This window comes from Mycothermus thermophilus (genome assembly GCF_041956435.1).
Source record: "Mycothermus thermophilus strain CBS 625.91 unplaced genomic scaffold VTJ04scaffold_2, whole genome shotgun sequence".
NCBI classification, from domain to species: domain Eukaryota; kingdom Fungi; phylum Ascomycota; class Sordariomycetes; order Sordariales; family Chaetomiaceae; genus Mycothermus; species Mycothermus thermophilus.
This window is the reverse complement of record NW_027191428.1, coordinates 322,921-350,685: the sequence shown is the minus strand read 5'-3', so window position 1 is coordinate 350,685 and position 27,765 is coordinate 322,921. Positions and strand designations below refer to the sequence as shown.

Here is a 27,765-nt window from a genome sequence, read left to right as displayed (position 1 = left end):
TTTGGATGAATGAGTCCGACATGAACAGCGCACCGACAACCACTTTTCCGACATGATTATGCCCGTTCATCACCAGTGAGCCAGCCAACCCTGGGTGTTAAACATTGTGTGTCTTTCCCAAACGGTCTCTCAACCCATGGGCTGCACATACGGAGTGTCTTTCTGTTGCTTTCTCTTTGAGCAAAACTCACCGACTTGCCCTCTCTCAAGAGTTGACACTTGAACAACGTCATCGAGTCAGAATCACCGACCAGGTTCCAGGTTGAGGGTGACGGAGGGTTGATCGGAGGGTTGTTGGCAGACGTGCGTTGGGTGAAGTGGTGCGTGAGAAGGGGGGGTTGAGAATCCCTCTTCTCGGCGCTCCGCGAGTTGGAAGCAAAACGAAAAGAGGGGGAAAAGGCAAGAAGGATTATGGCAGGTACCATATTCCAGGGCCTCTGGGCCGTGGGTCGACAAACCTCCGCGTTCCTGCAGTCCGTCTTTCTTTCTCCTTTGACCACTCTCCTGCGACACATGGGTCGCCTTCCAGGCCTCTCTTTCCTGCGGACCCTTCAACAAAACCAGACACCTTCTTCCGGTTCATCCTCTTCGTTTTCTGCAACCTCGAAACCTGTCCCTTCCTCGGCATCGACTTCCACTCTCTCTCTTCCGCAATCTTCAACCTCGACCCCTCCTCCAAAGGAAACCGACCAGGTTAATCTCGATCTCGATCTCAATCCGCAACCCGACCCGGCACAGAATCTCAATTCGCAGGACCACGAGGTTCACGATAGTTCGACCGACATCGCAGCAACCGAAAACAAGGACACTGCCGACTCCGGCAACCAAAATACCCAAGTCCCAGCTACACCCGACGACCACGATAACTCTGTCCCCCCCAGCGGCGAAGGTGTGACTACCAGCCAGAGTGACGACGACGGCGCAACTGGCACGATGGCTCCGGCTTCTACGTATGCGTCTGTCCTGGCTCAGCCTGCTCGGGTTAAGCCTGTTGTCCCTCGTGAGTCGGCTACTCCGGCGACCTTGAGCCCCGAGGAAAACAAGGAGAACCGGTCTACGGAGGAGTCCCTTCCGGCCGGCTCGGACAATGCACTGACTGACAAGCTTGCTGGGCTTTCTGTCAACGATGCCACTGCTGAGAATGGTCAAGAGGCCGCTGCTGCTTCGTCAACTGGTCTTCAGGGTTCGACAAATGACAACAAACCGCAGATCACTGAGTTCGTGGAGCTGGACAATTGGCAACAGGAGGGCATTCGAACTGGAAACGAGGCCTCGGCATCCACAGCCACCACGGAGTCGCCAGCAGCAGACACGGTAACAACGCAGGTTCAGCCCAAGAACGAAAGCTCCACCCAAAAAGCGGAGCGGGCCATGCACAGCCGGTTCATGAGGGAGGCGCTCGATGTGGTGAGTAGTTCTTTGCTACCTCTATTGCCTCGTTTTGTCTTTCCTCCACCTCGCTGACTTCCTTTCCAGGCCAGGCTTGCCCTCCGGACCAACGAGACGCCCGTCGGCTGCGTGCTTGTTCACAATGGCCGTGTCATCGCTCGCGGCATGAATGCCACCAATATCACCCGGAACGGTACCCGCCACGCCGAGCTGATGGCCATCTGTGCCCTGCTGTCATACGGACCTGGAACGGACGCGAAGCCTGAGGGCGACCAAGAGCAGTCCTGGGGCAACGTCGATCCTCGCAGCGGCCACATCTACCCCTACGGCCAGAAGCTGCATCCCGCGCCCCGCGTTGACATCTCCATCATCCGCGAGTGCACGCTCTACGTCACGGTCGAGCCGTGCGTCATGTGCGCGTCGCTGCTGCGTCAGCTCCAGATCAAGAAGGTCTACTTTGGCGCCGTCAACGACAAGTTTGGCGGTACCGGCGGCGTGTTCCGCATCCACAAGAACTCACCGCGCACACCCATCTCGGCGCCTTCGTCGCCTGCGCCCCAGAACGGCAAGGGCCTCGTGAGGCCGCCGCTTGAGCCTGTTCCCGCGCAGGCTGGTAGTGTTGAGAACGGCCAGCCGAGCCAGGAGGCAAGTGTGGCCCAAGTTAAGAACACCGAGGCTGTCAAGGTCACTGAGTCCTCAGTCAAGACTTCTCAAAATGAGGAGCAAGCCACCGAGAACACCAAGTCCGGACAAGCCCAAGCCGGTCAGGAGCAATCCATCTCTGTCAACACCGTCCAAACGGCCGAGAATACCCAGCCCGCTAAAACCGCATTCCCGGTCCCCCCGGAGGTTACTGTCCCCCCGGAGCTCACGGTCCTTCCGTACCCGCCCTTCCACAACCCCGTCCTGCCCGACCCGGAGCAGAACATGACGGTGGTCTCTCAGATCGAAACCAGCAACCGCCTCCCCGGCGACGGCGGCAACGTGGAGCGCGGCTACGAGGCCGAGGGCGGCTGGGGCCGCGACGAGGCGGTGCATCTTTTGCGAGAGTTTTATGTGCAGGAGAATAGCAGAGGTGAGATTCTCTATCTTTTTTCTACCCAAGTAAATGGAAATATTGTACTAACGAGTGAGAAAACAGCTCCTGTCCCAAGGAAGAAGGAAGGCCGCGCCGCTCGGCTGGCCGCCATGATGGAGCAGAACGGCCAGGCGGGCAACGCTGTTTACTCGGCCGGCCTCGTTGCCAAGGTCCAGGACGGCGCTGCTGCCGTCGCAGGTGCTGTCACCGGTGCTGTTGTGGGTGCCGTTGCCGGTGCTGTCACGGGTGGTGATGCTCCGGCTGCTGCTCAAGATATGGTGGTGGGCAAGGGTGATGTTGCTGGTGAGGGCGAGAATGATGAGCCTGCGAAGGTTGAGGGTGACGGTGTTACCGCTTAATGTGGTTGCATGTATCAAGGAGTTGGTTTGGGTAGGCGGATTGTCTGTCATGGCACAGCACTGTACTGCACTGCATCGCATCGCATTGCAGGTGGTGTAGCGCTTCTTTGCACAGCATTTGCTGGTGCATGTATGAGTAAGGGGCTGACTTGAAGCATGAGAGACGTACCTGACATGAAAAGGGTATGAGATTAGATGTCAGAGTAGAGACGCACGACGATGACGAATACAACGCGGATGGATGATTGTGAGATAATATACCGCGTCATTCACACGACCGACCATTTGATCCCCGTTGGGGCGGGCTGGTTCTTGTCATCCTTCAGCAGGAGTGTCGGGAGTTGCTTCTTGCAAAGGAAGTTGTTGTCGGGAGCTGAGTATGTATGGGGAGTTTTTGTGGATATTCAGAACAGAAAAAGGAAAGGCAGAGAAGAAAAGTGTCAATTCAAAATCATGAACATCACTACATACATGACGGCATGGAGAAGCAGGCAAGCGTCCTTGGACTTGTTGTCTATGTAGGTAGGTTTGTTGGGACATTCGGATTCCCTTGGAGTTGGGAGCTGTCACCCGTCTTGTTGGCAACGGCCCTTTTGTACTCTATGAGTACCGAGGTATATACGGAGTAATTAGATAATGATCAAGCATCCAGAGACAACAACATCGGCCAGATCGACACAATGTACGTATCACAACTGCTGGTCTAGTAGATCGGATTTAATGATGATGATGATGGCTGGTATAACACATTTTCTATCACTACCTCCTCCTCCTCCCCCTCTTCTCCCAGAGTTTCCAACCCAGTCAGTGTAAGTAGTAGGTAGAGCAGTAGTCAGTCAACGCCCAAACGCCGTGTCGTATGCCTCCTCAACCATGCCATCCCCATCCCCATCCCCATATTACAAGGTACATACGTCCATAGGTAGGTACACTAGGTACACACAGTTACAAGTAATAACCCAAACAGACACACCCATGCAAATCCATTCCCATACCGTCCCTTCATCTTCAAGTGCTCGTGCTAAAATAATAATTCTCCCACAGGTACTCATAATCCTCAATAATCCCCGCCACCAAATTCGGCATGCGCCGCCTCACGCCCTCCACCCACCCCTTGGTCACGTTCTCATAAAACGCCCCGCGCATGGCCCACCAGACCATGGACCACGCCCTGCGGCTCCACTCCTCGCGCTCGAGCGGCGTCGTGCGCAGTCCCCGATCGCGCAGCTGCCGCGCCGCCAGCTCCATGCCCACGCCGAGCAGCCAGGGCGCCCACGCCTTGCGGCGCTGGTCGGGCTTCGTGCGGTAGAGCGCGATCGCGAACACGAGCGGGGCGAGAATGTGCAGCACCTCGGCCGCGCGCGCCTGGCCGCGCAGCGTGTTGAGCAGCTTGGCGGCGGGCTTGATGTCCTCGGCCGTCAGGACGCGCGACAGCAAAAACCCCGGGGTATCCCCCGGAGCGGGGAGCGGGGGCAGGCTCATGCCCGTGCGGGACATGGTCCATTCGGAGGTTGGGCTGGCGGCGGGGTTGCCGTTGGAGAAGGAATTGAGCAGGCCGCGGTCTTCGTCGTCTTCGCCTATGTCGAGGAAGGAGTCGTCGTTTTCGCCGGGGTTGTTAGAGGAGGGGGGTTCTTCGGGCAGCGGGCCGCGCTCGGGAAGGGCGGGGGTGACGATGGGTCGGGAACGGGTGACGCGCAGGAGGATGAGGCGGCAGAGGGCTTTGATAGACTCGAGGAGCACGACGACGCGCCAGCGGGATTCTTCGCCGCCGCGCCGCTTGGCGGCCATTTCGCAGAGGAGCTCGACATATTGGACGATCTGGAGGAGGTAGGCGACGCGCCGGTAGAGGGGGCTGCGGGAGATCCAGTGGCGGGTGTAGCGGGTGTGGGGGGTAGGTGGTGGTGCTGACGGTTGTGAGGTGGCGAGTTTGGCGACGGCTTGGGCGCGGCGAAGGAGCGCGTCGTGGTAGAGGGAGAGGAGCTGGACGCCGCTGTGGATGGATTCGGAGGCGATTTCGGCGTCGCGGAAGCGGCCTGGAGAAGGGATGGGGTTAGGACAAAGTTGTTTGCGTTGGAGTCAATTGGGACCGTCCATACCCGGAATGATGTAGGTCAATGACCGCAGGGTCGACTCGATCTGGCCCACTTGGTGGGCATTTTTTGTGATGAAGTCATCGTACATGTGCAGCCATTTTGATGGCAGCGACATGGCTGGAATGGTGGAGAGATGACGTTGAAGAAGATGATTGTGTTTCGAGACGTTTTGGCCGGCTTCAATCGCGGTTCAGGGGTGGTCAGCAATGGCACCGGAAATTGGTCATAAGCTGTAGTGTGTGAAATATCCAGCCGGAAGACTGAAGCTTTGGGGGTCCCGCGTGTTGAAACGAGCTTGAAGGACCGAGTCGAAGAAGCAAAGTTGAGAAATCGGGGGAAAGGGGCCGTGAGAGGATCAGCTTGTGGTTGTTGCTGGCGCGCGTGGACAAGATGAAGTGAAGTGAATTGGTTGGACCAGGGTTGCAGCCGGGTGGGTCCAATGTGCCTCGGCTCTGGGAGGCCACGCCAAGACATTTGCACGAGGCAAGGAAGGCTTCCATATGGATGTTGATTCAGCTGTTTGCGGGGAACCTGGAAGCAGGGGTGGACGCAGCAGTGGGAGCAGCCGACCAAAACAGACCAGAGCAGAGTACAGAAGAGCGAGCAGACGCCTTTGGGTGAGACGGAATCTTATGCTGACAAACCAACATCTTATAAGCAACGACATCGCATTCGCCTGCTATGAAGACTATGAGAATAGAGACTTGAGTTATTTCAGTCATTCATAAAACCCGCCCCGGCAGCATCAACTGGCCAAACATCCTGGCCATTCCTCCCCCCAGCATTTTTGTACTCTATTTCTTCGCCTCCAGCAGCTTCGCAATGCGCTTCTTGGTCCCCTCAATGATGTTCTGCTCGTCGTAAATGGACGTCACGCTGGGGTGCTTCGACACAGCATCCGCCCACTTGACAAAGTTGGGCGCCTTCTGCTCGATGGCGGTCCACAGCCGCTTGGGAATCACCTCGGCCGCCGTCAGAGTCTTGAGCCGGATGACGAACGAGCCCGTCAGGACCTGTAAACTGTCAGCATCGTTCTTGTCTTTCGCATGAAGCTATGTAGGTACTCACCTCAGCCAAGGTAAGCTTGTCGCTCCCGCCAAAGAAGGGCGCCGCATCCGCCAACTTCGGCTCCACCTCGGCAAGGAGCCCGCTCACGGCTTTCTCAATAATAGCATCCTTCTCGGCATCCGTCTGCGCCGTGTACAGGCCAAAGATGGGGCCGTTGAACTTGGTGCTGAAGGCGTCCACAAACAGCGCAATCTTGGCGCGGCGCAGGGCACCACCCGGCTCGTTGGACGCGGGCACTAGGTGCGACGGGTACAGGTCCGTCAGGTACTGCACCACAATGGCCGACTCGATGATGATGTTGCCGTTGTGTGACAGCGCGGGGACCAGCCCGCGGGGGTTAATCTGGAGGTACTCGGGCGTGCGAGGAGTGTCGAGTTTGATGATGACCTCTTCGAACGGCACCTTGAGCTCCTCCAGGGCGATGTGGGCCCGGTGAGCGTCTGGGAATTGTGAGTGCTGTTCTTTTATATTTGAACAAGATCAGGGTTCTTTGTTACGTACAAGGGCAGCGGTGGTTAGTGTAGAGGATGATCTTGTCCTGAGAAGCCATGGTTGAAGAAGACAGAGATGCAGATGTGGTGAGTGCGGTGACAGCAGACGGGAGCTTGCTTTCTCAACTCAGGTCAAGTAGTCGATTCGGAGAGAACTCGGGGACTTATATGTCAATTGGATGTTCTCGGTGTTATGTGGGAGAGGCCGTCCAGGAAGCTACTCTATTAATAATTGACAGATGCCATTCCCATATGGAGAGCTCTCCCCAAGTTGATTACATATCAACGGGTGGCGTCATTCATGGCGCATTGTGCGGAACCCTTTAGCTGTCCCAGCTTGCATCGTGGGTGCGGAGTTGCTCGGAGCGGAGAATGCTGAAGAGATGCCCGCGGAATGTCTCCGATGGATGCCGACCCCGCTGCGGCAAGGCGATTGCTCATGGTTCTTGTTTCAACCGTTACACCGGATCAAACAAGGCCAGAGGCATGCGTGGGTTTCACAAATCCTTGAGTGTTCAACCCACGTGGGGGAAAGCTTCCATCCAAGTCCAGGATCTCGGGATTCTTTGCAAGTTCTCTTCCCGATTCACGATTCCAGGTTGCCTCTGTGATGCGGGACTCGGAGGTGGTGCAACGGCGGGGTTGACCACTTCAGTTACATCATCCAAATGTCGCTGGCGATTTTTGACTTCCATTGTCAAGCCGCTGTGATTGTTGGTTTCGGGAACTTCCAAAGCTTACCTTACCCGAGGGTACCTCAGTGTTTCTCCGCCATCAACACAGCACCTTCCAAGTCACATCTTACCAGATCTGCAGGTGGTTGACGGCCAGGACAACCTGGATGAAACACCACTTAGTCCCTACAAGTCCCCGGAAGGTGCTTCACGAGTCTCCTTCCTCCTCCTCATGAGAGAACACAACTCAATAGGTGCAATTCAACAACGCGCCGGTCCCAGTTGTAAGTAAAAGACACAAGGTGGTCCGTGCAGACCTCGTCGAACGAACGCTTCTGGCCGGCATAGTGAACTTCCACTGAGACTCATGCAATTGTCGAGTTGCGGCCCTCTTCTGGACCTCTTCTCGACGCCTGCCCGCAAACACCAGCCTGCATCGCTCGTCCAAAAAGATCTTCCAAGATCGGCGCCCCCTTTCTTTCCCTTCGCTGTCATATCGCACCCTGTCCAGGTTGCAGTTCTGCCACCCGATCCGGCAATCCATTACGCCCATCGCGACAATACTTCTTCTCAGCCCAAGACCGAAACCTCGTGTCGATCCACTGGGCCATGATCCTCAGCGCAGCAACCAGCTTGTGCGCCTCTTCGACCGTCTTGGTGCCACCGATCCGTTCGCTCTTCAGCTCCATCTTGTACCGGTGGTCGATAACAATGTGCACGGCCCAGTCGTGATCCTTGACCTGAATCATCATGAGCGCCGGCAGCTGCGGCGCGGAAGTGAAGAACATCTCCTCCTTGGTCATCCACTTGTGCCACGCCGCCGTCCACAGGCAGAGCCGCTGCAGCGCCCCGGGCCTGGGCATGTCGATGTTCATCCGCCATTTGCCGGGCCGGTGGCACCACTGTTCCCACGGCATCGCCGGGGTGGATGAGTTGCGCGGGGCGGGAGACGGCGTGGGAGTGCTGGTCTCGACGGCCACGCCCATGGCGACCGGGGACCAGGACAGCGGGGGATAGTCGGTCGGGTTCACAGACGGGTACAGCTCGGATATGTTGAACATTGGAAAGTTCGCGTCCGAAATGTTGAGATCCTTTTGGATGGCTGAGCCCATGGTTGAATCGGGGGAGATGGTGGGTGACACCACAAAGTCCACCGTCGGGATCTGGGCCCAGTCCTTAGGCATTTTTTTGTCGGTTTTGAAGCGCGGAAAGCAAAAGGGCAGAATCCGGGCGTCGGCGGCATTCTCGAGCGTCACGGCGTCCTGCAGCCGACCAAGTGCAAGCTCCATGAGCAGCTGGACGACCTTGGATTTCCAGCCATCGACACCACGCCTGAGTTTGAAACATTCGTCGGCCCGTTCGACAATGGCCTTGGGCTTTTAGGCCTCGGCTTTCTTGATACGTGATTCGACCGAGCCGCTGGTTGAGAACAGCTCGGAGATGGGGAGGTCGTCAAATAACTCTTCCACTTCTGCCTGCGCACCACTCTGTCCGGCTCCGTCACGACCACAACCCTCGTTCGCTGGCCCAGGAGTCCTTTGGCTTGAATTGGTCCGGGCTTCGCTAGTAGCTGGCGTCGGGCTCCCCTTAACTACGGCGAGGAGCTCCCTATAAAGCCCTTTCGCGTCGTCCGGGATCAGCTCATACCCTTCGTTCTCGTTTACGAACCTACCGCCATTGTAGAGCGGCTTCTCAAGCTCCTCAAACTCCCAGACATGCAGCTCGCTGATATGGCTTGTTTGGTACCAGTTGCCAGCAATTCGAACCCGCTTGGCGCGACGCGTGACGTCGAACTTTGGCTCGGGTGGGACTGGGTAGTCAAAATCGTCCAAGCCTTCGAGCTCTTCGAACTGGGTTGGTATCTTGTTGGTTCTGCGCGGCATTGTGCTGGCTTCCCTTTGTGATCATACAGCCAGCATCGAAGCACACTCTGGCAGTTGATATGTTGATTGATATCGCCACTTTCGATGTTGGCCGCGAGGCGTGGCAGGTCAAGCGACTCTCCCGTTGCGAGAGAGATCTTGGGACGTCATCTCGCCCCTTTTTATTGGGGCGCGCCATCTTTTTGCTTTTGTGGCCGAGGTTGCGCGTAAAAACGGAGTCGCACAGCCCCCTCACGAAACACGAAAGCACGTGGTGGATGCTTATGAAGCCGGCCTCTCTTTGCACAAACGGTGACAGAGGCGACGGCAATCAGACGGAGAACTCCCTGCCGGACCGGAAGATATTGTCGGGAACCAAACAAACCCGTCTCACAGCCAACCGGTCCGTCCTCCTGTTGGCGGACCCGCCGATGGATCGTGCCAAGATCTTTGGCGCCTTCAAATGCTCCATCGGGCGACCGACACAGCGAGTGAGCTGTCCAGCCAAGTCCTGGGCATTATCTCGGCACATGCCGTGTGTAAAAAACCACTGTATTTACACTGGGGCTAGCAGGGAACCGGAGGCCTCTCCGTCTGCCGATCCGCCAACCATCTGACCGTTGTCTGACGGCCCGGGGGTCCATCTTACGGAGCACCTCCGACATACATCTTCCTCTCGGCCTCTTCATTCCTTCAACAACTTTTCCTCAAACCACCAAATCAATCTTGACCTGACCGACGACAACCTTTGAATCCATCAATAATGTCGCACTATCCTGAGCAAGGGTAAGAAGCTCCATCATCCATCAAAAACTGCATGCGACTGTTGCGCTCTCCATCAATTGACTGCTCCACTGGGCCAATTGATTGAGATTCCTGACCGCGTTCACCGCCTGCTTCCCCCATCACATGCCTCACAGTCACGAACCCAATCGACTGACATTTGGACCTCTCCAGTGGTTACCCTCCTCCCCAGGGCTACGGCCCTCCTCCCGGTGGCTACCCGCCGCCGCAGGGTGGTTATCCTCCTCCTCAGGCCGGCTATCCTCCTCCGCAAGGGTACTATCCTCCCCAGCAGCCCATGCAGTACCAGCAGGCGCCGCCGCCCAAGGAGGAGAAGAGCCACGGTTGCCTGTACACTTGGTGAGTGTTTCGCGCCCCATGCGCCGGGGAGATTATTATTGTTCGATTGAAGTCCACCTGCTAATCCGCGACTCTCACTCTGTAGCGTTGCCGCCATGTGCTGCTGCTGGCTCTGCGGCGAGACGTGCGAATGCTGCCTTGAGTGCCTCGACTTCTGCTTCTAAGAAGCCAAAACCAACCAACCAATCAACCAACCAACCAACCAACACCTGAACCCACGATTGTGTCGACGAACGGGTTGCTGCGGAGGATGACTTCACGTTACACACACGGTCATCCTGATGCGGGGCCGGAGAGTTGGGGGCCGAAGTAAGCTGACGCAAGTTCGACCCTTCGACCATCGGACCGGACCGGACCGATAAGCGCTGCTTTCCACGACATCGGGTTAACACCGACAATGCGTTGGACGTTTGGGTTGAGGATGGAGGCGAAAGTGGAAGACGGAGAAGAGCGCCTGAGTTGTTGATACGAAGTTCGGAGGGGTAGATGAGGTTTTTCTGCCATCATTTTGGGGACCGTGGGCTAGACAGTTTTTTGTTCCTTTGTCGAACCTCCAGGGCGAGAAGTAATGTTTATCAGCGTTCTCATCGGCGCATTTTCCTTTCCGAACACTACGGTTTTTGGCGAGCTGCGGAGTGGCTCTGCGACTTGACTGCGATACAAACCGCGAAATACTGTGTCTTGATTGCCACTCTTCTCGTCTCAAGCTGGGGGACTTGTGAAGTTAGCCAGTTGTTGTTGCTCTCTCAATCCGCATCTGTTATCTTTATTCAGATGATTGCAAGGAAGAGCGCTCCAATGGGGACTCGATTGTCCAGCAAGTCGCAACGTAGAATCGGTGCTGTGAGGTAAACTTATACATTTTCGCTCCGAGTCCCGGAGTACTCGGCCGCGTTGCGGGCGCATTTAGTTTGGCAACCGGCCACATTGTCCGCGTCGTTTCACTACTGTGTGCCTTGATAAAAACTCATTGTCATCATCCCCAAGACTAGAGCTACCTGAGTTACCGTGGTAGCAATCTTGGGCGGATTCCCTACCGTTGGCGCGACAACTTGACGTCGAATTTTGGCTTAGTCAGCCACCCTCAGCTGCTTAGCCGCCCACTTTGGCTGCCTAGACGCCCTGTATAAAATGGCCCATCCTGCCCCTCAGAGCTCTCATCGGAACTGTTACACCATTCAGCCCCTTCCGTCCACTTTATCTCCTTTATCCCAGCATTTCAGGCCTCAGCTTTAGACCCTATCGCGCCTATAAAAGGTCGCTAAAAGGACACAATTTCCTGGAGGCCTCAACAGAATCCCAGAGAGCGCAAGGCGAAAAGATTCCTCCAATCTTTGCAAGCGCATGCCCGCTGTACAACAGTCGATGTCGCCACATTTGTGGCCAACAACAGCACATTGACTCGAACACATGACTTTTAGGTACCTCCGTAATTACGACGTGCGAGGGCTTAGTGTTAATAGGTGTGTGTACATAACCACTCCTTGGCAGGATCCCTCATGGTATAAAAGTCATAGAACAACACACAGGAGCGCGGTTACTCTTTTCTCTTTCTTGCGACCTAGCCACCGACCTGTTCGCACGATCGCAAAGGGATCAACAAACCAACGCCGGGGGTTCGTTGAAATGCCAGAACCTACTAATACTACGGAGGCATCGTCCTCAAATGTTCGCTTGTCCAAGAGCTCTGGCTCCTCAAGCACTGTCACATCACAAACGTCTGTTGCTGGCAGGGGGGCAAATGCTCGGCGTACTAGTGCTGCGAATTTCAAGCCTCCAACGCTGAAGCGCGAAAATGCCATCGTGGGTCAATAACTTGGGGGCATGGTTGCGGGGGAAAGGTTGTTTCATGATTTATGTTTTTGATATCCTGAATTGACGATTTCTTATATGGTTCCTCGGGATGATGAATTTCGGTGGCTTTGAGACAATGACCCGGCAAGCACATCGGTGCACCCAAGTATTGCCTTCGTAATTATCCTCTCGAGTAGCAACCTCTGCAACTCTCCGTTGCCAAGTGTTTGGTAAGTAGGGGTTGACCGCGTACATGGACAGAGTGAGCGTTTATGCCATGCCTGGCAGCCAACCTAACCAACAAATTTCTTGGTAACGCAATAGGTACCCCGATTTCATTTTCGGGTGTTGAGCCGAGAGCAAGCCGGAGGGGATCGGCGATAAGTGGGTCCACCTCCGGTCTTCGACTGCCATTTCCGGCAACTGAGTGCCGGAGGGACGCCGGAGGCCTTCGAACGTCCTCCGGCTTTGCTTCGGGACAACCAAACTCGATACGGACATTGCATGGTCACAGCGACACGAGTCCCAATTTGAATCTGTGGCAGGAAGTCCAATCTGAATTTGAATGTTCGTCTGCTCAAGCGAATCCTGTTTCTTGCCTCAGAAGCACTCCCCCCTTACCGCATCGCCCTTCAGGCATCATCGTCATCATCCCAACCCCCGTCAGACCATGTATCTTCGAACTCACTGTCTGCCCCATACGCTGACTTTTCTATGTCGCTCAGGTCATCAAGAATAAGATCACGCCCCAGTTCCTCCATGTCTTCGTTCAAGCTCGTAATCCCTGTAGCACTTGAGGCATGAGCAAGAGTCATAGTCTCCCATGAGCTCGTTCTCATTGCCCCTGGCATACTCACCAGAGTACCGGGCACCATCATGACTGTCCTCCATTGCCTCGTCGAGTCCAACTTGCTCTTCTTTGCTCTGTGCACCGTCACAACTGCCCTCCATTCCCTCGTCGAGTTCAACATGCTCTTCTTTGTCCCGGGCACCGTCACCGTTGCCGAGACAGCTCTCCTCGTGTATTGGACATGTCGCTTCCATCAACTTGGTAGTGTCCCAGCGTTCTTCATCAGTCAACTTGCACAGACTCCACTTGTCGAAGTCTTTGGCGTAAGCCTCCGCAAAGCGCAGTACATGAGCCACAAGAGATACATCTCCTTGGCTCGCAGCCCAGTACACCATCTCATTGACGCCAGCCTCGTCGATAGGAGCGCCACTCTCTAGAAGACCCCGAGCTGTATCGAGGTACCTAAGTTTGAACGCCAGAGAAACAGCCGCTCGACCTGTTGAAGCCATGTCCACCTTCCCTGTGTTCACCAGCATCCTCAGGGTTTCGTCGATGCGATAATAGTCCCTCTGAGCAACCATGAGAAACGCCGTGTTGATTGCGAGTGTACCAATCTTTCCGGTGCGAAGGAGTTGCTTGGCCACACGAGGAAGATTCCACTCCAATGTTTTGATGGCGAGATAGAGTCCTCGCTCAAGAAACGCCTCAGCTATCTCTGCTGTACGAAGCAGAAACCTTGTCGCCTTGTAAGCATGTTTGTGGAGAACAATCAAAAGCGCCCGCCCGATATCTGCCGCATCCACCTTTCCCATCTGAAGCAGCAGGTTGACAATACCGGTCCAGGAAGCGTGTTGTCGTCGTTTTATATGATCGTAGGCAAAGCGCTCCTCAAGATGCATGGTGGCAAGCAACAGCGCCCTCTTGTGGTCTATCTTGTCGTGGGTTATCATACCCGCAGCGAGGAGTAGCTCCACAACCCGTAGATAGCCACGTGCGAGCGCGATATCAAATGCCGTCCTTCCTTTCTCATCCATTGCACCTGCATCAACCATCTGGGATCTGACAAGATATTTGACACCGACACACCCGTTGTTTTTTGCAGCAACGAGGAGTGGCGTACGACCCTTGGCATCGATGATCTGGTCTTCTGCTAAGTCCAGGTCCAGCAACATTCTGACCACTTCTTCACGTCCCCGCTCCAAGGCGATGAAGAGTGGTGTTCGACCCTTGATGTCTGGTTGCATAATATCAACCTTGTCTGTGTCAAGAAACAGCTTGATGATGCGAGAAGCTCCTGACTTTGCGGCTGTCCAAAACGGCGTTCGTCCCTTGGAATCTCTGTGATTGAGATCGACCCCGTCTTGCAAAAGGAGGAGCTGGACGACCCGCTCGCTGCAAAAGTCGGCAGCGGTGATAAGAGGCGTCTGGCCCTCAGAGTCTGGGATGTTGAGCCCAACATCTGGCCTCTCAAGTAGAAGTTCGACAACATCTCCGTCTCCCAGTTTTGCGGCACAATGCAGTGGGGTTTGCCCAAGATTGTTTTGGATGTTGACATCGGCCTGTCCGGTAGCAAGAAGAAGCTCGACGGCTTCCCGATTGTCTGGATATTTCCCTTGGGCTGCGTAGTGCAGTGGGGTGTCCCCGTTATCGTCTTGGACATTGACACTGGCCTTCCCCGCTTCAAGGATGAGTAATCTAACAAGGTCCGGGCTCTTTGCGCCCGAGGCGCTATGGAGCAGGGTGTCCGGTGCAGCTTTTGGTGGGTTGGTGTCAACCGCTCCTGTATCAAGCAGCATTTTCACAATGTCGTAATCTCCAGCGCGTACAGCGTAATGTATCGGCGTGTAACAGGAAGAGGACCTTTTGCTGATGTTGACATCGGCCTTGCCAGTCCCAAGAAGCAGTTTCACAATGTCTGCTTGTCTATCCTTTGCAGCGTAATGGAGTGCCGCCCTGTGAAAGACGTCTTGTGCGTTGATGTCTACCTTGCCGGTTTCGACCAGAAGCTTGGCAATGTTCTGACGCCCATAGTCCACTGCCAGAATGAGGGGGGTCCGTTCGTCTTTGGGTGAATTTGAGTTGATGTCAATGTCGTACTCGTCTGCTTTGCGCAAGGCGGCCGCAAGTAGTTGGGGCATATTCCATCGCGCGCACCAGTGCAGCAGGTCTTCGCCACCAATCCAATGTGGCCATCGACGGTTTTTCGTGCCCTGGAAGTAAAACTCCACAAAGCTTTCACAAGCGCCATCGGAAGGGTCACACTGCCGCAAATGGCGGAATAAACACTGGCTGGCGTAGGTGAGGAAGCCGAAGAGAGGTCCACAACCCTTGAGATAGTCTTCGCCAGAACATTCCATACTCTCACCATCGAACTCCTTGACCCACGCCGTATGTTCATTGAATGCTGTATCAAGCTCATTTTGTGCAATGTCAAGGTAACGACAGCATATTTTCGCCAGGCGCATGTTCGCTCGGACGGCGGCCTCTCTCTTACTGACGTTTCCATCGAGCAAAGGCAAGCCTTTTGTGAGGAAAAACTCCCTCACAGACTCGTGAATGAACTGCAGAGCGTTATACTTAGTGAGCTCCACGAGACCGCGGCTGAGTGCATGGATGTACCGCAACATTCGGTCGTCATCGGCGATGTATGACTCGTCTTCTTGGCACTCGTGGAGTGATTGATACGGCGAATCGGGCTCAATTACCAATGCCCAGCGGACTTCTTTCAGCTCAAGATGTACAGCGAAGCAAACCCATTGGATCAGTTTGACTGACATTGGATTCATGCCGTGAATGAGCTGCTGGTACATAGAATCCAGATCTGGAGGTATGGAATCGACGGCGCGTTCAAGAGATTTCGGGCTGTAACCTTGGCGGTCGAGCTCCAGGATTTTCTCAACAACAAGACGCGCCCAAATAAAAATGCCAGCGGCATTTTCTGTGATCTTCCTTGGAATTGTTGACGGTATGTGTTGGAGGCTATCGAATTGGGAGTCGACGAACGTTTTGATGTCGTCCCCATTGAGCTCCTCTAGCCGTATTTCAGATGTGGAGTCTGTTATGAACACAGGGTAATAGCGGCAAGAAAAGCAGAGGCGGAGGGGTTCTTGATGATGAGAAGCCAGGCGTTGCGTTTGCTCCATGACTGACTCGAGCCACTTAATTAGCTTGACGGCATCCCCTTCGCCACATTCGTCCAGGGCGTCGATATAAAGCCAAATGCCACTAAACTGCAAGACCTTAGGGAGAGCTGAAGCGAGGAAGCCCTGAAGTTCCTTTTCGTTCCAATGCCACCGTTGTTCATAGGGGCCGAGTGTCCTGCATTTCTCCTCATAAGCGGCGACAAGCCCCTTCAGCGCGTCGGGAAATTTGCGGAGGAGTTGATGAAGGAGTGACCGGAGCAGCCCGATAGGACTCTTTTGGAGAGCATCGCCACGCCCATGGAAGAAAAAGGACAAGACAAGGCCGCCATCGCCCATCGGGTGTTGACTGAGTGCGTATTTGAGGAGTGTGGACTTGCCGGAACCGGGCTTCCCTTTGATCCAAAGCAGCCCACCCTGAGGAGCCGATAACCATGACTGATAAATGTCGTGTTCCAGAAACCAGGTGAATGTTCCTGAAGTAGCGTTCTCTACGTCATGTGAACGCTCGTTCATGTGAGTGAAGGCAAGGGATCTGAGACAATTGAGCTCCGTCATAGTCAACTCTCGGACTTAATCAAGTTAGTACCAGAACAACGACAATGTCTCATGGAGCACACCCTTACTGATGTGAGATGACCACCGAGTGAGTTCACCGACCAAGCTTTGGAATCCATCATCGTCAACCGATGAAAACCTGACCATGTCTCGGTGATCGGAATGAATGCCAAAGGAAGGATATCCGTCGATCGTGGCGGACTCCTTGGGAACCACAATTTTATTGAGCTTTGGCACCGGGAGCTCCTCAAAGAAACAAGTAATGTCAAACCGGCGGCCGCTGTCACGAATGTCTCTCACTATGTCGAGGAATTGGACGTGGACTGCCTCAAGAAGCTGGCTGTCAGTTTTGAGGACGTCCAACAATGATCTGTTTGTGGACTTGACGAGATCGACAGTGATGGCGAGGAGCTTTGCGCCGCTGGCCATCCACGAGCCTTTGTGAGGGGTCCCCATAAAAGCAATACCCCTGAAGGACTCAAAGAGTTGGCGGAAATGGGCTTCCGGGCTGCTTCTTGAGAGGATGATGGCCTGTTTGCTGACAAGACCACCAAGACTGTGAGCAACGAGGATGATAGGCCTTGATGACTCATTGTTTTGCTGTCGTTTGTTGCTCAGCCTGTTCAGGAACTTTTTCGCATGGTCGAGGAGGTTGACAGATGCTGAGGGTCCTTCGGGAGCTATGACATATGCGTCGTATCCATAAGCCAGAATTCGGGCCCGGGGAAGCTGCTCTGGGAGAAGAGTCTTCGGCCAAGGTTCAGGGGGTTGATCACCATGCTGATTGACAGCACTCCACGTTCGTTCTCGATGCCCATTCAGTCCGTGGATGAAGCAGATGTCAACGACGGCGTCTGGGCAGTCGTGGAGGACCTTCAGCCCGAGAGGAGATGATGATGGGGGTACTCCTTGGGTCACTGCTCCAATCGGAGGGGCGTTAGGCAACCCTAGATTTGGAGATAACGGGCGTGCGTTGGGCCCTTCATTGGGAGTACGAGGTCGTGATGAGAGGCTATCGTGCCAGCGCTGTTTCAACTTCTCTTTCCAGCGCGCCATCTTTCTTGGGAGGACGCCCCCCAAAAAGTCAGCGTCATGAACTGTGGGTGAAAGGTAGATCAAGAGTGAAGCAATTACCTTGTTCCTAGGCGCGAACGTGTTGCAGACGATGCCCTAGAGAATATCTGGAGGAGGATCAACGGCAACCTTCACGCCGGCAAAAAAATACCCCTCTCCTTGTTACCCGGTCATGATCTGAGGCAACAATTGACGTTGGGCACCTGGGGTTATGGGGTGTAAGAAGAATGCAGGACGAGGCGGGGCATTGCCAGAAGAGAGGGTAAGCGAGGGGCCGAAGGGACAGGCTACCAAGCAACAACCAACCCTCACCACCTACCCCATCGAGGATGCCGATTGCCAAGAGCCCCTTCTCCCGTCAGATGTGGCGTTGCAAGGCGATGTTCAGCCGCATCGAACAGGCAGGTTGCGTTGTGGCTGATGCATTATCGCTCCTAGGCTGGTGGCTTTCATCGCTGATCTGTCATCCCCAACAGTTCCCTAAGACTTGAGCAATTCGGCATGATGTACTATCCATGGGTTCCTGAGGCATGGAACATGCTAGTTATTTGAGAGCGGAGCATTGCCCGAGACCATCAGGGTGATCCAGGGGCGAAGACAAAGAAATAACATTGGCCGAACGGCGGGGGACTCAGCGAAATCCGAAAAACGAGAATCCAAGATGCCTACGATGACGGTGATGGAGGAGGGCACAGCCCTCAGGGCTGGGCGGCTACTGAGATATCCTACAGTGTTTGGCCACCAAGATCAGGTATCCTGGCGAGTTCTTTGTTCTCTGGAGTTTGCTTCAGCCTGCAAGGCGTTTTCTTGAAATGCTGAAATTTTGAGAAGGCGACAGATCAGACCTCGTCATGTCAACACACTAATGTCATGCAAAAATAGAACGCTGTTTGAGTTGGGGGCGACAAACAGGACTTGGAGCGACTTTGATCTGCTGCCTCGAGGATACTAAGACGCACGGATATGTCCGCTAAAGGCACCGCTATGAATATTCATAGCAGCCGAGATGAACTCTCTTCTAATAGACCTCCCCGCAGTGGCTTGCAAATCTACTCTCAAGGCTGTGATTAAGAACGTCATATTAATGGACTGCAGCTCTAGGTTTACAACATGTTTAATATCAAGACAACAACTGCTTAATACCCAATACCTTTCACTGCTTTTTGCTACTTGCCTCGTGCAACTACCCCCATCAACTGATGGTGCAGTCATTTTACTGGTCAACATCTTGTCTACTGTCCATCCTGGCCGGACCCAGGCCAGCTGGTGGACAGTTAGTCGATGTTCCTTCGGTTGAGAACTTTTATCGCCGGAGCGGCGCGTCAGGTTTGGTCACCAAATTAAACTTCTATTCCGACTCGGCACTACCCTGACACTCTGTTACCGGCACCATGGACTGGGCCAAGGTGCCGGGGTATGACCGCGGAAACCTCACTTTCTTCGATCCGAAGACAAGAGAAATTTATTGGCAGACAGCGACGGGCGACATTCCCCAGTCTCCGCGCACCCAGTTTTGTGTTGCTGGCTTCCGGGACTCAGAGGGAGGCTATGAGATGTAGATTACTTTCCAAACACATAGAGGCAGTGAATACTGATAATAGCACGTGTCCTCATACAGTGTCCTCACCGGCGGTCACAACCACCGCGACGAGATCACATACAGCGACACATACATCCTCAGCATCCCGGGTTTCTTTTGGACAAAGGCACCCAACTCAGGTACGGATGGCAGACGCAGCCCCTCGTGTGCTTCCATCGGAAAAAGGCAGATGTTTGTGGTAGGCGGCGCTTCGCGCAAAGGTTGGGACGACAAGGACCCGACTCCTCAGGGGCTACTACTTTTTGACGTGGCCGAGATGCAGTGGAAGGAGAGCTACGTCCCATCAGCTTGGGAGTACGAGAGGTCTGAGGCGCTCAGGGCTTTCTATTCGAATGGGTGAGTATCCAGGTCTGCTGGCTAAAGGGATCTATACCGATCTTTGCTAACTGGATGATCATAATAGTTCCTTTGAAAACGTGAACTGGTCTTCAGACAAATTCCGTGAGCTCTTTGGTGGCACCAAGTTGTCAGGTGCACCTCTGGCTGGAACTCATGCACCAAAAAAACCCAATCACCAACCCTTCCTCTCGAACAGGTTCCAGCTCTGCAACAAATTCCATATCTGAACCAACCACCCCCGACACCTCCGTGGCTGTCATCATCGGCGCCACCCTCAGCGCTCTCTCCACCGTTTGCCTGCTCGCCATACTAACATGGTACCTCATCTATCGCCGACGCCAGCATTCCCAACCCCCTGAGGAATGCTCCCGCGGCAGCCAAGCCCCGGAGCACTGGCCGGTTAGTGACGGAAACGGCGGGGCCGGGCTCAATGACATCAACGCCACGAGGGGGGCTGAGTTCTACGAGCTCGACGGTCAGCATAACAAGGCAGTGGAGTTGACGACAGAGCGCGATCGCGCGGAGTTGGGTGGTAGTATGGGGTATGACGAGGGGAGGCAGTGTATGCGCCCCATGGAAATGGACGCTTGGGACATCCCGAGGAATCTTGTGATGAGGATAGGAATCGGAGGGACGTGACGCCTGGGTGGCTTCATCAAGAAATGGAAAACAAAAAGTGCTGGCTTTCTATCCGCATGAGGAGTAACAAAGAGGACTTTGTACCAGTTCATCCTATTGACCACAAACCACCAAGCAAGCTAAGAAATACAAGTTCATATGTGGGCTTTGGAGGTCGTTTCAACAACGAACACATATGTGCTCCCTGTGAAGATGCTGAGGCCTAATACAGTAAACACGGTTTAAGAACCCTGTGAGAAATACAGTCAACCCTCTATCCGCTCAAATGCCTCTACGGCATCACTGTCAGCAGGTTAGGACGAAAGCTGATCTTCTGGTTCGCCGAGAACTGCTGTCCATAATCTCGTGACATTCACCACCACAACATCAGGTCCTCCACGATAACAATGCCTCCATGACGACGCCTCTGCAACATCAACGCCACTACAGCAGTAATATCCCTATTACAACGACTCCTTCGTGATGATGTCTCCAGGACTGCCACGCCTCTGCGGCGACAACTCTCCACAAGAACCTCTCCATGTGACAACGGCTCCGCGACGACGGCGACGACGACAACGACAACGACGACGACAAGCTCTAGGCAACGACGGCCTTGCTTCTTTCAGCAACGACTCCTCCCAAACTCTCTCTTTCACCTTACTCTCTTTTCAACTCTCATCATCACACAATTTCACCATAAGAAAATCAGGCCGTCCCCCCCTTAAGCCAAGATGTATGTATGCTCTTTATCCAGCTGAGACATTATCTAGCATCGACAATATCAAGCATTCACTGATCACTCACCCTTGCTCCATTCATGCCAGGTCATCAAGCACATCATCCAACCCATCCACTGGCATCGATCAGGTCGACCGCAACGACCAGCGCGCCGCTGCGATGCAATCCGCCTCCGAGACACAACCCGCGTCCGCGACGGAATCCGCGACGGAACCTGCCTCCGCGGCGGCGAAGTCCAACTCCCCCTCATCAAACCATCCCGCCCCGTCAAACCCCTCCAACCCCGTGACGGAGGAGAAAAAAGACGACGACTCAGAGGAAGAGCTCTTTGCCGGTGCCCTGGCGTATAACAACCTCACCCGCCGTCAAGGTCTCGTCTCTAGCATCCGGCGCGGCGGGGACTTCGACGTTGTTGTCACCCGCGACTACCTCCGACTACCCGACCGCGTCGGGTTTCTCATACCGAATAAGGAGAGGAGAAAGATGACCATCATTCTCTATCATGGCGAGTTTCGCGGCAGTCCGAATACGGTGATCAACTGTCCGGCGGGGTGTCAGGGGGAATATTCTGTGGAGGGATTTCGGAGTTGGGAGGTTGTTTATCGGGATTGAGACGAAGACGAATGGGGATGATGGGATGTGGTTGTGATGGGAGGATATGAGCGGCGTGGGAGGGATTGAAGGGTTGAGAAAGGCGTCGTTGAAGGATGTTTGGTGATGTTTGAGGTTGGCGAAGTGCTGGAGGAAAAGGGGTGTTGTCTTCTGACGACGGCCACTTGTTCCCATTCCTCAGTCAAACATGTCCCAGCGACATCACGTCCCGCTCAATGAGTAGAGATGTTCTTGCCACAAAACAATTTTGATCAAGACCTAGCCTCGCTGACTTGCCTCTCCCATCCCCATCTTCATCACATATCAAGTAGCTGTTGGCTTGAAAACTGACCAAGGAGTGAGTCGTAAACGAGTGTCTATTTTATTCTCCCACCCCAGCTCCGCCAGTCATTAAGCAATTACTATCATAATCAATTCTATCCAAAATACCCATCAATGCCATTTCATATCCAGGCTCATGCTCATAAGGTCATAAAGATCGTGAATGGATGTCATCTCGTCAGGAGAGCACATCCTATCTGCGGACCCGCCGTCTTCCTTCCTTCTCTCAACCTCTCATTCTGTCACCAGGACTTCCTCATTGGAACACGTAGCCTGCAAGGTGCTCAGATGTCGATCCAGCGGGCCATCCACTTGTTGACAGCGGCCTTGGCCTCGTCCACCAGGCCCAGGTCGAGGAGCAGCTGCACCGAGCCGCGGATGCCGGACTCGAGGGCCGCGGCGATCCAGGCGTGGGTGTAGGAGGTGTGCTCGCCGACGAAGATGAGCTGTGATTAGGATGGAAATGTTAGCATGCCATGCCGAAGAAGAAGACTCATGGAGGGAGTGAGGACAGCTAAGGTGGGGCATGGGCGGAATCGGGATCGGGATTGGGATCCGGTCCCACGGAGCGGAGACGGGAGTTTTCTCCACTGTGGACTTGGGGTCCAGGTTCCCCTGATAAACCAAAACAAAAGCCAAGATAAGAAACACTTACGCCATTGTAAGTCTTGAAATACTCCGGAATGTACATCTGGTGCTGACCAATCGACGGGTTGGCCCAAGCACCGGCCTGGAGGGGATCGTGGTTCCAGCAGCGGCGGTCGTACCGGCCGGTGAACAGCTTGCGGGTCTCCTCGCCGTGGATCTCGGTAATGGCGTCCAGGATGTACTTGACATGCTCCTCCTCGTTCAGGGCCTCAACCCAGCCGACCTGGGTGTACGAGGCCAGGAGGGTGGCGGGGCCGGTGCCGTTGAAGTTGTAGCTGGGGTAGCAGATGCTGCCGACGCCGGGGATGTCGGTGCTGGTGCCGCAGCCGCCAAAGCTGTCGAGATTGATTGTCAGCAAGAGGGGTCATTATGATGAATCTCCGGGAGCCAGCAAACAACTCACATGTTGTACGGAGCCTTCTCCCAGAAGCGCTCGCTGTACTCGAGAGCAACCTTGCAGGCGCCTTGGTACGGCAGGCGGTTGATGGCGTTGGTGATGGGAGTCGGGAGGGAGGGCAGACGCCAGCTGCGGACGACCGAGAAGGGAGCGCCGACGATGGCGTAGTCGAAGGTGGCGTTCTTCAGATCGCGGCTGGTGTCGATGCCGACGCTCTTGATGGGGCGGGCGCTGACGTCGCGCCAGACGAGATTGACCTTGGAGTCGTTGGTGTAGCTGATGCGCTCGATCTTGCGGCCCATGTAGGTGTCCTTGCCGACGATCGGGGCGAAGGCGAGAGGCAGACGGTTGAGACCACCATCAATGGTGACCCAGTCGACGGCGCTGAAGTACATGCCCTCGTAGAGCTCGGCCCAGATGGAGCCGTGGCTACCCAGAGCGCCAAGAGCATCAACTTCCTGTAGGGTGGCGTTGAGGTGATACATGAGGTAGGCGAACTCGGACCAGGTGTCGCCGCCGAGGCCCTTGAGACCCTTCTCGGTCCACTCCTTGTGAGCCTTGAACATGTTCTTGGCGATGCGAGTGTAGAAGCCCTCGTCAGGCATGGCCTCCTCGAGCTCGTGAGACAGAGCCTTGACCGACTCGGACTGCGGCTTGGGCGGGGTGCTGAGGGAGGGATCGGCGCGGATCTGCTCAGCAGTCGGGGGAAGGCCAGAGGGCAGCTTGAAGCCATTCCTGTACACCAGACCCTTGGGGTTGCTCTGCACCCACTTAATGAAGTTGACCGACAGGTTCTTGTCGTTGCCATTGAGCGCGTTGAGCTCGTCGGCCAGCTGGAAGACGAGCTGGTGGTCGGTGATGTTGATCTTCTCCTTGGACTCGGGGTCCTGGTAGGTGACAGGGAAGCGCATGGGACCCATCTCCTGGTATGAGTAATCGAAGGGACCGCCACTGAGGTACTCGGTGTGAACGCGACCACCCAAACGCTGGCTGGCCTCGAGAATGGTCACGTTCTTCATGCCGGCCTGGGTCAGGACCAGGTAGCTCATCAGGCCAGACATCCCGGCACCGACGATCGCAATCTGCTTGTTCTTGGCTGCCTCAACATCAACGGCGCCGGGCTGCTTGTCCTTCAGGACCGCAACGCCGTCGAACCAGGGGCCGAGGGTGTCAATGCCCGTGGTTCCGTCCATGGAGATGCTTGCTGGGGAGTTGTTAGTCCTGTTGAAAGACCTCATCGTCATGTCCGCACAGCTGGGTACGTACCGGCACGTTTCTGAGCGCGACGCAAATGCCGGTTCTCCAGCTCCTGAGGCACACTCCTGCCGAGGAGGGTGCCCGAAGAGCTCCAGGCGGACAAGCAGCCGCCAGTCTCAGCGATCTCGGGGAGGACCCAGACAAGACGCTTGGAGAAGCCCTTGATGACCTCGACCTCGCCCACAAGGTGGTGGGCGTCCAGAGGAGAGGTGGACGAGCAGGGCCCATAGGTGACGGAGACGGGGCCCTCGATGGTCCGCTCGGTCGAGAAGTGGACGTTGGCAAGGCGGGAGGTGACCGGAGAGCGAGTGTCAAGCTTGACAGGGAGACCAACAGAGGCGGCAGCGGCGTAGCCTCCGAAGAGGAGGAGCGGCTTCAAGCCAGTCATGACAGTCATGGTGAAGGTTGTGAGAGGGCCTGAGAGAACTGTCGGGGGCTGGTGGTGAGAGACATGTTTCTGTCGGAGGGGGGAGTAAGCCCGGACTTATAAGGAACACGAAGATGGTGATCCCATCGGCACGCGGTGCGTATCACCAACCTCGCAGCCGATATCATCACCTCCTCCTCCTCGGTCCTTCGCGGATTGAACCCAACAGACTGGCTCCCCCGTGGGGTTCATGCTGATAGCACTAGCTGACCCGGAAGAGTCGTCGGGACCTTTCTTGGGTTGCTTCGATGAACACTGTGGGCCGGTGAAGCCATTGACAAATGGGATTGCTGTGTCGTAGACATCCACACCTGTAGGCGGCAGATCTCCGGCGATCGGGTCCGATGAGGGGATGATCACCATGAAACATTGACAAATGGCATTGCAGTGTCACCAGCATCCACGCCTCGAGGTCCGAGATACGCCGCCAAGGGCCCCTACTCGGGCTCGACCAGGGGTGCATCTACTCGGACCCGACGGCATGGTCCGGGAGCTAAGCATCTGCTAAGCATTTCTTCGCGTGGGATGGCCGCGTGGCAGATGTGGCGGGCTGAACGGACGTATGCCCCAGTTTTAGGTACTAGGTGTCCCGCGGTTGCAGCAGTACTCGGAGCGGCGGTGGATGGGGGAGGGTGATGTCGGCGTGCGGAGTGTTGCAGAAGAGACATCGGCCCCGCCCCGATAACTGGTAGCCGCTTACCGGCCCGGATGTGGATTCGGCTTCCCGCGGTGAATGTATGGAGCTGATTCTATACCTCTTGCAGAAGGTGGCCGTGTTATCTTGGCCATGGTGTCGTGGGTGGACCTAGTTGGCAGGTGGCTGTCTGGCTGTCCCTCTGATAGTGATGGAGTTGCCCTAACTTAGTGCCAAGCCTGGCCGAGGCCATCCCCGTTAGCCCTCTCAAGAGACTCCTCATAAGCCCCCATAGCCCGTAGAATGCGAAACCGGAGCAACTGCCGGATGGAAACATTGAACTCTTAGTCTTATCAACGTCTACACGACATCGCTAACTTACGGAACAGTCAAAAATGTTGTATTTCTATCAGTTCAACCCGCCCACCTATACGGATACGGTGTTGCAAGCCTCGGGCGCGCCCAACACTTGACATGCCGAACATGCCGAACCCCCCTGTCATCTTTGCACCTAGGTCCGTAGATATCTCACTTGCGTGGGATGCTTGGGCCGCAACTGGAATTCAAGGTTGCCATTATCGCCAATTGGTAACTGAAACTTCAATGCTGAACCTTTGGGTTTACAAACTGCAATCTCGAGCGCCAAATCGCTCGTGGGAACTCCTGTCTAATCAACAACCAAACCGGGTCCAAGGTGAAATTGGTCTCGAGCTAAAGCCCAAACAATTCACGATGAGCGATCTTTGACATATGCAAGGTCACTGAGCTGGAAGCCCACGTCTGGATCTCAGAATCATCGAAACGGCCAGGAGTTTCAAACACCAACTATTAACTGGATGAATGGAAAAGATTGCTCCGCCGTCACAATGCGGCATCTTAGCAATGAAATCATACTGGCTTTCCGCAAAGGAGAAATCGTTGAGGTCCGTCATGCCCTGCTTATTTATGTTCATAATCAAATCAACCTATACTCTAGAGTCTCATGCCGGAATCTTTTGAGCAAGCGACAGAAAAAATGTTGCCAGCAGTAGAGGAAGGGAAGACCTATGAAACAGTTGTGAGAATAGACCTAGGGAATATTATATAGGGTCTGAGACTCATTACTTTACATTCCTGTCAATGCCAGGCGACTATTACTATCACAATTCTGCATCATGGTCATCGTTGTCCAATGTTCAAGAACCCCGCTCGCCCTGTTGCAGCCGAGACATACTCAGAGGTCGTCTCCCAGACCCAAGTATCAACGACACACCCAACTCATCTCTTCCGTTCCACGTTGCGGTGCTAAGATGCCCTCAGTTCTCCGAAATTACACCAGGACAGGTGTTGGTTTACAATAGGACAGCGTGGCCATGGAGTTGGTTTCATTAAGAGCCTTTGATACAACAAAGATTCCCTATGAAGAGCCTAGTGATCTGCCGAAGTCAAGCCAGGTTCATGTCAATCTTGTGACCGGATATACAACGGGTCATCATGTTTGTTGTTAGACAGAGAGCGAGGTGAGGTCGAGACGGATGACTACCTCGACATTATCCTCACACATGCCTTGATGCCACGTCATGGTAGACATACCAGCATCACCAAACAACAAAGACAGCACAAAGTCCTCGATGGATGAAGTGGACTTGACGTGTCAATACCCTCCTCCCAAGAAGCCTGCTATAACTACACCCCGTAGACTTGCAACTGAGCCCACGAGACTTCTTCACCCAACGCCACACCCAGGTTCAAGTCTCATCTTGCTCAGGAGACTACACCATCACAATGCCCTACATCCAGGATCGCCACAGACGCCGCACCCGTAGCATCGTCGACCGTATCACCGAGATCCTGAGGGAGCCAGACCCGTATGACTCTCCCTCTCCCTCTCGATCCAACGCCTCTCGTTCCCCTAGGCCGGGCTCGGTAGACCACACCCCCCGCACCCAAGAATCCTCAACCACAGCCTCTGGCCCCCTCGTCCGGCGCAGGCCAGAGGACATGCAGCCCGTCCGTCTCCCTTCCAACTCCGATGACAATAATGAAGAGGCATCAACCTCTTCCCGGACCAACCAGCCCCGAAACGCAGGCAGCAATGGTAACAACAACAGCGATAGCAACATCCACACATCCCTCAACCAGCCGACAAGACCCTACCAGCGTGCCTCGTATTACACCATCACCGGCAGTCCCGTCACCGGCAGCCCCCGTGCTCGCGATCCTTCTCATGCTCGTAGTCCTACCGTTGACCGGGATGCAGACGACGACGGCTACGTCTCCCCCTACGAAGAGCTCTTCGGTCCCACTCCTCGCGTCATAATCCACCACCACGACCTTCGCCCTCGCACTCATCGCCCTCACCAACACCACCGCGGCCACCCCGCCGACCATCGACGCCACGGTCCGCCGGGCTTTCCCATCCACGGCGCCCCAGGCCCAGGCAGCGGGCGTGTGATGGTGGTTGTTCGCCCCGACTATTCCAGCGACGAGGACAGCGACAGCGACGACTCGGTCCTGGCGTCGCCGGGGATGTTTCGGTCGTTTTGTCCGTGTCCGAGGGGGGACCCGAGGTGTCCGGTTCATTGTCGTTAATGATGATGCCGATCATGATGTTTTCACTGGGTGGAGGGGATGTTGAGAGAGTTCATTTGTGCATTGGTTTCTCACGGGCTGGGTTGT

The 27,765-nt window shown here is 55.0% G+C and overlaps 12 protein-coding genes across 12 annotated transcripts; 4 read left to right on the top strand and 8 right to left on the bottom strand.

Annotated features, from left to right (window-relative positions):
• Positions 1-411: 411 nt before the first annotated feature.
• Positions 412-2,826, top strand: VTJ04DRAFT_2262 (uncharacterized protein; the record flags this gene model as incomplete). Its single annotated transcript, XM_069360032.1, has 3 exons — positions 412-1,407; positions 1,477-2,464; positions 2,531-2,826. The coding sequence occupies 3 exons, from the start codon at positions 412-414 to the stop codon at positions 2,824-2,826; spliced, it is 2,280 nt and encodes a 759-aa protein (XP_069220783.1).
• A 1,008-nt stretch (positions 2,827-3,834) lies between these two features.
• Positions 3,835-5,034, bottom strand: VTJ04DRAFT_2261 (uncharacterized protein; the record flags this gene model as incomplete). Its single annotated transcript, XM_069360031.1, has 2 exons — positions 3,835-4,859; positions 4,923-5,034. The coding sequence occupies 2 exons, from the start codon at positions 5,032-5,034 to the stop codon at positions 3,835-3,837; spliced, it is 1,137 nt and encodes a 378-aa protein (XP_069220782.1).
• A 679-nt stretch (positions 5,035-5,713) lies between these two features.
• Positions 5,714-6,537, bottom strand: VTJ04DRAFT_2260 (uncharacterized protein; the record flags this gene model as incomplete). The annotated part of the gene is made up of 3 exons (XM_069360030.1): positions 5,714-5,932; positions 5,988-6,427; positions 6,489-6,537. The coding sequence occupies 3 exons, from the start codon at positions 6,535-6,537 to the stop codon at positions 5,714-5,716; spliced, it is 708 nt and encodes a 235-aa protein (XP_069220781.1).
• A 1,106-nt stretch (positions 6,538-7,643) lies between these two features.
• VTJ04DRAFT_2259 (uncharacterized protein) lies at positions 7,644-8,441 on the bottom strand (the record flags this gene model as incomplete). Its single annotated transcript, XM_069360028.1, has 1 exon — positions 7,644-8,441. The coding sequence occupies one exon, from the start codon at positions 8,439-8,441 to the stop codon at positions 7,644-7,646; it is 798 nt and encodes a 265-aa protein (XP_069220780.1).
• Positions 8,442-8,531: 90 nt separating this feature from the next.
• VTJ04DRAFT_2258 (uncharacterized protein) lies at positions 8,532-9,035 on the bottom strand (the record flags this gene model as incomplete). Its single annotated transcript, XM_069360027.1, has 1 exon — positions 8,532-9,035. One exon carries the CDS (start codon positions 9,033-9,035, stop codon positions 8,532-8,534), a length of 504 nt encoding a protein of 167 aa, XP_069220779.1.
• A 742-nt stretch (positions 9,036-9,777) lies between these two features.
• VTJ04DRAFT_2257 (uncharacterized protein) lies at positions 9,778-10,321 on the top strand (the record flags this gene model as incomplete). Its single annotated transcript, XM_069360026.1, has 3 exons — positions 9,778-9,800; positions 9,972-10,157; positions 10,243-10,321. 3 exons carry the CDS (start codon positions 9,778-9,780, stop codon positions 10,319-10,321), a joined length of 288 nt encoding a protein of 95 aa, XP_069220778.1.
• Positions 10,322-10,542: 221 nt separating this feature from the next.
• On the bottom strand, positions 10,543-11,063 carry VTJ04DRAFT_2256 (uncharacterized protein; the record flags this gene model as incomplete). Its single annotated transcript, XM_069360025.1, has 2 exons — positions 10,543-10,872; positions 11,043-11,063. The coding sequence occupies 2 exons, from the start codon at positions 11,061-11,063 to the stop codon at positions 10,543-10,545; spliced, it is 351 nt and encodes a 116-aa protein (XP_069220777.1).
• Positions 11,064-12,692: 1,629 nt separating this feature from the next.
• On the bottom strand, positions 12,693-17,495 carry VTJ04DRAFT_2255 (uncharacterized protein; the record flags this gene model as incomplete). The annotated part of the gene is made up of 2 exons (XM_069360024.1): positions 12,693-16,453; positions 16,508-17,495. 2 exons carry the CDS (start codon positions 17,493-17,495, stop codon positions 12,693-12,695), a joined length of 4,749 nt encoding a protein of 1,582 aa, XP_069220776.1.
• Positions 17,496-18,904: 1,409 nt separating this feature from the next.
• Positions 18,905-22,016, top strand: VTJ04DRAFT_2254 (uncharacterized protein; the record flags this gene model as incomplete). Its single annotated transcript, XM_069360023.1, has 6 exons — positions 18,905-19,068; positions 19,132-19,449; positions 19,517-19,584; positions 19,649-19,994; positions 20,898-21,331; positions 21,892-22,016. 6 exons carry the CDS (start codon positions 18,905-18,907, stop codon positions 22,014-22,016), a joined length of 1,455 nt encoding a protein of 484 aa, XP_069220775.1.
• A 12-nt stretch (positions 22,017-22,028) lies between these two features.
• Positions 22,029-24,443, bottom strand: VTJ04DRAFT_2253 (uncharacterized protein; the record flags this gene model as incomplete). The annotated part of the gene is made up of 4 exons (XM_069360022.1): positions 22,029-22,190; positions 22,400-22,727; positions 22,796-23,993; positions 24,056-24,443. 4 exons carry the CDS (start codon positions 24,441-24,443, stop codon positions 22,029-22,031), a joined length of 2,076 nt encoding a protein of 691 aa, XP_069220774.1.
• Positions 24,444-24,530: 87 nt separating this feature from the next.
• On the bottom strand, positions 24,531-24,836 carry VTJ04DRAFT_2252 (uncharacterized protein; the record flags this gene model as incomplete). Its single annotated transcript, XM_069360021.1, has 1 exon — positions 24,531-24,836. The coding sequence occupies one exon, from the start codon at positions 24,834-24,836 to the stop codon at positions 24,531-24,533; it is 306 nt and encodes a 101-aa protein (XP_069220773.1).
• A 2,035-nt stretch (positions 24,837-26,871) lies between these two features.
• Positions 26,872-27,678, top strand: VTJ04DRAFT_2251 (uncharacterized protein; the record flags this gene model as incomplete). Its single annotated transcript, XM_069360020.1, has 1 exon — positions 26,872-27,678. The coding sequence occupies one exon, from the start codon at positions 26,872-26,874 to the stop codon at positions 27,676-27,678; it is 807 nt and encodes a 268-aa protein (XP_069220772.1).
• Between the last annotated feature and the right edge of the window lie 87 nt (positions 27,679-27,765).